This window comes from Atta colombica, unplaced genomic scaffold (genome assembly GCF_001594045.1).
Source record: "Atta colombica isolate Treedump-2 unplaced genomic scaffold, Acol1.0 scaffold225, whole genome shotgun sequence".
NCBI classification, from domain to species: Eukaryota; Metazoa; Arthropoda; class Insecta; order Hymenoptera; family Formicidae; genus Atta; species Atta colombica.
In genome coordinates, this window is record NW_017259322.1 from 1,061,968 (window position 1) to 1,070,492 (window position 8,525).

Here is an 8,525-nt window from a genome sequence, read left to right on the forward strand (position 1 = left end):
AGATATTTTGTTACAATAAATTATGTTACAATAAGCGATTAGTTTGTAATAACTTATTGTTACACGAAATCCGCGCAATGTATGCAATATTTTTAACAAAAGGTTGACGCATTTTAGCTTTTCGTTACTTTTAAATCGTAATCTATCGGTAATAAATCTAAATTTATGCATCGTATGCTTTCGATCCGAAAATAGAGAATGATATGCAAAACCATCGACGTGCTATTAGTCATGATCATTAAAGAGTACCTATCTAAATAATTCGTAATTTCTAAACTATTATATATTTATATACTTCTATTATATATTTCGAACGTGTGATAGTATAATTATATACAAACGGCAGTCGCTCGACATGTTCACGGGTCGCAAATTATGAGCACTGATCAATTCGCGTTAGTAGATATTTAATTTTCGTGGATTAATGCGACACGCGGAACGTTTCGTATTATGTGTATCTCACTTCGAGATCGCCGAGCGAATGCCGAAGTGATGACGTAGCAACCACCGTCGCGCTACGCGGCTCGTTCCCCCACCCCTCGCTGTTTCACCTCGCACTGTTTAGATACCCTACTATTGCGAATGAAAAATATTCACGGTTTAATTATTTATTCATATTTTACATGATCTTGAAACGGGTCGTACATTTCACGCTTTGTGGCATCTCTGGCATTAGTTTAATCTTATATTATTTGCGCAATTCTTTTTATAAACATAATTGATAATATATGTGTGTGTGTGTGTGTGTGTGTGTGTGTGATAATGTGTGAGATATTTTTGATATTCTAACAGTACATTATGTCTCAATTATATTTTTAAAATATTTTAAATGATATTCATACTTGAATAAAGAGAGGAGGGGAGGGGGGATGATAACATTTTATACATCCTTTATAAAGATATATGCAAATTTTCATAATATTTTTTATTGAATGCGAAACAATTTGCACTCAATACAACGTTGGTTAAAAATATTAAATATCTTGTCAATTATTATTTAATTTTTCTAAAAGCTAAAAAATTAATTTAAGACACTTATTACTGGAAATTATCTGTGTTTCAGAAATTCTTTAAACTTACGTATAATGCCGATCATGATAAAATCATTGTTACGAATTATTTAAAATAAAGAATATAAAATAAAGTTTCAGAAATTTATTTAAAAATAAAATCGTAGGAATCGAGTAAAAAAATGGTACATTTTGTTTTAAATAAAAAATATAAAATAGTTTCCGAAACTTATTTAAAATATTAAATAAGAAATAAATTAGGAGCGATGTTATTTAAAATAATGAATACTAAGTAACTTTTTTAACTTCTGTCATTCACGTTTTATTCTAAGATAAAAGAGTTATACTAGTAATTGTGTTTAGTTAAAAATGCTGAAAATTTGCAAAAAGACGACAATCGAGCTGTATCCAGCAAACGAGAATATTAAAATGAATTGAAATTTTTTTCTATCCGAATGCATATTTTAAATAGCGAATACTTTTTTTTCTGGATTTAATTGGATTCAATTGGATTCAATTAGATTCAATTGGATGCAATTGAAAAACTGCATTTCAAAATTTTGAATTGAACAGTATTCACAAAGCAGAGAAAAAGCTAATATTATTTTTAGATTGAAAGGCATAGAGATAGGCTCCATGCAATTCCTATAAATGAATAAAAATGCATTTAGGACTGAAAAGCATTCATTTTAACATTCGTGAATCAATATTTCTGAAAATCTGAATCCATTTCAATTCATTTCAATCCATTCTCGTTTGCTGGGTAGGCAAAAGTGATATAGGCAAACGATACTGCAAGCAATCAATTTATAGGTAAACGGGATCCTCCCCAAAAATCGTAGGAATGTTTTTAAGAAACGATTCGTAAAGATTTCGTAGATAATTTTGCAGAGAAAATTTCAAGCTTTTACATCAGATAGTTGAAAATTTCTTGAAATTTTTTTTAAGCACATGACAGACCCACAAAGCAAGAAGAAAATTTTCCATTTTTTTCAGTTCATAATTTTCCATATGTATATGTATATGTATAACACTTAATTTTTAATTTTTTTTTAATATAATTTTAATAATATCGTCAGAGTTCGATTATCAATAGAGAGATAATAGCTGCAGTAGAAAAAAAAATTTAATTTAAGAGTGGCAATGTAAGATATTATAGCATTATAAGTATGCATACATATTTATGCAGCATTCATATAAAAACAAAACCATTTAATATATTATTCAAATATTAAAAATACTAAATAATAATATCGATCGTCGGTGATTGTAGCAATCAATTATAGATCGACTGAGTCAAGACTCCATCGTAAATGCGAGAGTTATAGATAATTCTATCACGACACGTGAGATGTCACTGCAATCGACCGGCCGGAGTTTTTTGACCGCGGTGGGCTCAATCGATAGTTTTTATCAGTCGCGGATCGCGGACAGGACCGATGGGGTAACTTGTGAGTTTAGTTTTAAGGTTAGGGTTAGTGACTCGGTGACACCGTGGCGGACCGCAGTCTGCGGAGTTTTCGGTGCTCGAAGGAGCGAAGAGTAACGAACGCGCCGGAGCATCAAAGTCGGGAGGAACGTTCCTCGAGATCGGTCATCGTCACGAGTAACGAATCGAACAGAAAAAAAGAAAACTGCGAGGCGTGCCGCCGTGACGGATTTCTGTTTATATCGGCGATCGCGAGACCGCGGATGGCATCCGCCGCGCGTGTCCAAAAATAGAACGGCGACGGCTGCGCGTCGACGAAACGAATTCTTCTCTCCCGCGAACGAAAGGAGGATCGCCCTCTCGGATTGTTTCGGAATCCTGGAGACAGACGTGCCGATGACACGAGAAACGCGTGACGTGACAACGTACCGCGATAGCCTCTCCTCCGACGCCGCCTCCATCCTCCTTGTCACCCTCGAAATCCTCCCGAACGCTTCTCGTGACCGATGAATCTGTCGCTAACCCGTTTTCCGCGTACCGTCGACGCACGAATCGCGATATCGAATGTCTGATTTCGCTGATTTCGCTATCAGCGCGAGTTCGTCTTCTCACTTTCCGATCCGATTAAGAAAATAGGATCAGTCGACATAACGATGAGGTGAGTATACTGTTATCAAAGGAGTAATGGAAATCCTTTGAGTTAAATAACATTTATCATTTGTAATTTTCGCATCTATCAAAATGTAAATCAATCCATTTTTGAGTTCAAATTGCTTGTGTTAGCTTCAAAATAAATAACGTCCATGTTAACGTTTATACTTAATAAATAAATTAAATTTGAATCAAATTTAATAAAATTATTTAATTGTTTAATATAAGGTTCTACCTTTCAGTAAATTTCAGCTCGCTGAAGTGATGATTTACTTTTTTGTTTATTTAATAGCTAAATTATCACATAGTGAATAACCAGCCGTAAAGCACTCCATTGTTTGACTATTAATTAAATTAACGATACTTTTATATTGAGTAGGAATCAATAGCAGCGATCTATAGAAATAATTAAAAATAATTTAAATTGAGTATAATTTAAATTATGAATTTAATAAATGTAGAGGATATCGCTATCAATCAATACGTTCAATAATTCGTACAAAAAATCAATCACTGTTGATCCGATCAACAAAAGTAGTTAACGTCTATTTCTCATTTCAATGTAACATTAATCTAAGTTTTACTTTTTATCTTATTCTAATTCTAAGAATTAGAAAAAGCTAAGGTAAGTAAATTAAAGCAAAATTAAAGTTAACTCTCATTCGTTGAAATGGAGTCAACACGAGTCTACCCTAAAAAATATTGGTATCGATTTAATCATGATTGTTAAATACTCGATTAAATATAATACTCACCATGTTGGTATAAACATTAACATAGTGTAAATTTAACTCTATGTTGGTATTAAATTCTCGTTGTGTTGGTGTTGATATAATTATCAGCGTGATGTAGTTTTAATATATTGATGTTAAATAATTTAAACTATGATGTAAGTTTAAATCCATGTTTTTTAGAGTATATCCTTATCTTCATCTTACGGGACACAGCTTTTTTTTATTTGTAAACTCAAAGATAAATCCAAGTAGACTCACGTCTATAAGTTTTCCAATCAACCAAGAGTGCTTGAATAGAATTTTGCAAAGCGTCTACTGATAAATTTTGTCGGTAGAAAAGTTATATAAATTTAATGCAGAATTTTTTATATCAGATTTATCAGATACTGGCGACAGAATACCACGAATATATAACAGAATTTGTTTACATGAATTGATAGCAAATCGGCGGCAGAAATTGAGCACAGAATATGCGTTCGACACATTATACTCGATTTCTATCGGCAATCTGTTATCAAGTTATATCGATAGACTTTGCTAGTAGAATACGAGTTTAAAGCGAACACAGAATCTGCTGTATTTTTCTGATCAAATTTGCTTTCAATTTGCTAGCATTCAGTTCGCTCCGGCTATATTCGAGGAACTGATTTTAGCGTTATTTCATTTCTATTCTTGTTTTATGTTGAATGATAAATGAAATGAATGAATGATAAAGATACAGAATGATACAAATAATGCTAATAGCGTCTCTTCGAACGCACTCTTATTGTGTCGGACAGTAAATATACTGTTGACTCTATAGTGTCAAATTTAATCTACACTGTTAGAAATACAACCACGAGTTTTTTATTGTAAATGAAGCTCGTGATTATAAACGAAATTAAAAGTAATAAGTGACTTAACTGAAAATTAAGTTACAGTAGTTACTTAAATGTAATGAACGTATACATTAAATTTATGAGATTTGATGTATTTTTAATAAAATTTTATGAAAATTACACTAAATTTCATGAAAAATACATTAAATTTTATGTACAGTTCGCGCAATTAATGCATACACATAAATATATTTTTTAGTTATAAATACAATTAAATGTAAATTTAATGTAATGTCATGAAATAAGTTCAAAGTTTGTGTAACTTAAAATTTAATTAAATTTAAGAACATTTCTAACAGTGTAATTTGAACTGTTGTAACTCCATTGTTTTTAAGTATAAAATACCAATATATTAGTATAGGAGCGCAATGGCGACTCAAGTTAGATTAATTTAACCAGCTATAAATTTAACAGTGTTTAATAATGCATTCATTTTTCTATTTCAGCGCTGTCGCGCAATATTTCTAGTAGTTTCGCCACGGTGATATTTCGAAGCCTTCCGCGCGTGCGGCACGCGTCGTCGCACGTCGCAAAATAGAGACGTGCGGGAGAAATCCTCGTATTCCCAACCGGAGAGATCCTCGACAGGCGCGAAGCTGCGCCGAGCACGGAATTGACACTCGAGGTCGGACAAATGAGGCGTCGCGTGGCGGACGATGACGCGAGACGATCGGCAAGGATACCGATGACCGTTCGTTTCTGCGAAACGGCTGTGCGTGGGTCTCAGTGAGAAGATGTCGCAGACCGCGGATGCTGAAAGCGAGACGGGCTCCATTTGCGACGAGGAACGCGTTCGTAAACTGTTCCAGGCATGCGACGGCGACGGCGATGGCTACATCGACAGGTAAGCGAAAATCATTCCGAATAATAGAGGAAAGGGCCCCTATTATCGAGATACCGAGTTCATTTTGGGGTAAATGCTACTTAAATCTGTAGGGACAAATTTAATTTAACGTGAGTCGCCATTGCTTCTACTCAATCTTATCATTGTTTTATACTAAAATAATGATTATATTTGACACTATATAATGTCAACTTGACAATATAGTGTCACGATATAGTGTCAAATTTAATTATCGTTTTGGTAAAAAATAATGATAGCTTTAGTAGAAGCAGTGGCGACTAACATTAGATTAAATTTGGCTCTATAGATTTAACAGTGTAGAAGAAATTTATTATCTGTAGGCAGAATTTAAAAAAATAATAGATCATTTTGAAGGGAATTTAATAAGCTTTAAGATAATAATGTTACATCAAATTTAATTTAAGTTCTATTTTTTTTTTGAAAATTAAAGAAATGTAAAAAGTGAGCAAAGTCAAAAAATTGTGCTCCTACGAGATGCCCCGAGAAATCGATATTAAAACGCAAAATATATCAATTCAAAAACTTTATTTGATGTTTCTAAAATGCAAACAAATACAGTCAGCACGAAAAATAAGCATGCGATAGATTATACCAGAACTCGTTTTCAGGTAGTTGGAAAGCTTCGCAGATATAGACTTGACGTTCATTCCGATTGTCTTTTTTATTATTGTACAATAACATTTACTTTAGCAACGATTTTCACTATAACATAGGAGTATGAGTTATTTCATATTAGGAATATCCTGAGTATCTCATATTACGATCTCTACGCCTTATGATTTTACGATCATCAAATCTAACTTCTGTAATTAAACAATTCAACATACGTATTTTTCTATTAGTTCGATCTTACTCTATCACTACATGAAGAATTTATTGCCAAATATTTTATTTATTAAATAATAAACAAGGTTTAAATGCTCATCTCAATTTGAAGACATCCAAATTCTAAAATCTTGTTTTACAATGATTACAGGTATGATTTAATAATCAATTTTCTACTAAATAGACATATAAATTTTCAATCCAAGAGCAATAAATTCATGGTGGAACCAGTAGATAGCGTTTATTAGTTTTTATATTTAGCAAAAATGGCGCCTATCTCATAATAGAAAGCTTTCCTTTATATAATACATTGAAGAAAGTACTCTCTCTCTCTCTCTCTCTCTCTCTCTCTCTCTCTCTCTCTCTCTGTCTCTCTCTCTTATAGACATTTATCGCCAAAAATGAAGATGCACGTTAAAAAAAAATGTTGGCGTTAATACAAATTATATAGATACCGCGTGTATAGAAATATTAAAATCATACCGATATTCTTTAGAGTACGTTGATGCCTATTTTCATGAATGTAGATTAACTTTAATTTCGGTTAAACTTTGGTTCAACTTATTCTTCATTTTTTTCTAATTCTTAGAACTAGAAAAAGATGAAGAGTTTAAGATGAAGAGATTAAAGTTAATCTACATTAACGGAAACGGACATGAATCTGATTTTTCCGGATCGCTCAAAGGTACATGTGCAACATTATCTCATTTCTCCATGGGATCAAATAAATTCCGCTTGACGAATTTGGCACGCGAACCTTCGCGCGATTGCACGATGACTCGCGCGGAATGGAAAGAGTTTGTTGATGGGACCATGCCTGCCGCTGGCATGTACGTTTTAATTATTTCTTCATTTAATTAGAGCCGCCCTCTCTCTCCCTCTCTCTTTCTTTTTCTTTCTCATACTCTCCTCGCTCTGTGGCGAGCGAGCTCCAACTCTTGAGAGCGAGAATTGAACGAGAGACGACTGGCGCGGCATATTTCTTTTTACTTTTCAACTTTGGTGAGAGTACAAACTCGTCGGAATAATCGAGGCAATACAATGCGAGAGAGAGAGAGAGAGAGAGAGAGAGAGAGAGAGAGAGAGAGAGAGAGAGAGATAATAAGTTGACGATAATTTACAAGAACGAGCATCTCCCGTAGAATAAACGCGGACTATGGACCACTTGGTAATCGTTTGCCGTATCGTTTCTTTTTATTTTTCCAACTTGTGAGATCGAGAAAACATTTTCTTATTGCTTCATCGAATGGGCTGTCTGTTTTGTAAAAGTAACAATTTAGAAACAGTCTTTCTCTTCCTCTATCTCTTTCTTTTTCTCTCTATTACTTTTATTCTATTTTTCTCTATCGCTCTTTTCTCTCTCTCTCTCTCTCTCTCTCTCTCTCTCTCTCTCTCTCTCTCTCTTTGTTTGACAGAGTTACAAAATTCGGAAATACGTGATTTTTGCGAGCAGCTCTTAAATTAAATTTTGCTGTCGAGGACGTTCTGTTCCATCGGTCTATCCATTTTGTTCCTCGCTCGTCGTTTCCGTTATCGATGTCTCGATACATTTTCCCGTTTGTTTTTTCTTTTCGAGGAGGGTGGCCCACTCAACGATGCTTCGATATTGCATTTCTAGCGCGACGTACACGTACGGTTCGTACTCTCATACGTGGAACTCGCGGCTATCTTTTATTTCGTTTCGATGAAGCTAAAGGTGCACTTTTTATCGTGCTCGTCGAACATTACGATCTATATTGTCTCCTCCGCCCATCGCGGAGCTCGTAGGTACACGGGTTCCTGCCATAGGTAAACTTATAAAGATAAAATTACGTCTGTATGATCCCTCTCTCTGCGTATTACTTGTAATGTTTACACGGACTCCGTTCCGCACACGCTGTAAACTGTGCAAACTATATTTATATATATGTCAGAAGGGTGAGAACTCCGCCGAGTAGATACTCCGCTTTTTAATACTCCGTTTTTAATCGCGCTTTTTCTACCAACTCATTTCTGCAAGCAGAATCGGAAATGATTCTTTATTATATAATATAATATTGCAAGTAACGAATATTAATAGAACATTGCGAATAATTTCTAAATTAAATTTCGAAAGTTTTTCCCAATATTCTATCTGTAACGTATATATATATA

General features: G+C 34.0%; 1 protein-coding gene across 2 annotated transcripts in view; it reads left to right on the plus strand.

The window, feature by feature from the left end:
- Positions 1 to 2,439: 2,439 nt before the first annotated feature.
- LOC108688119 (colorectal mutant cancer protein) overlaps positions 2,440 to 8,525 on the plus strand; it is an 83,357-nt gene continuing 77,271 nt past the window's right edge. For both annotated transcript variants that reach the window (XM_018194225.1, XM_018194226.1), the window contains exons 1-2: positions 2,440 to 3,097; positions 5,149 to 5,546. In XM_018194225.1, coding sequence (XP_018049714.1) covers positions 5,437 to 5,546 — 110 coding nt within the window. In that variant the 5' untranslated portion in view covers positions 2,440 to 3,097; positions 5,149 to 5,436. The remainder of the gene's footprint in view (positions 3,098 to 5,148; positions 5,547 to 8,525) is intronic.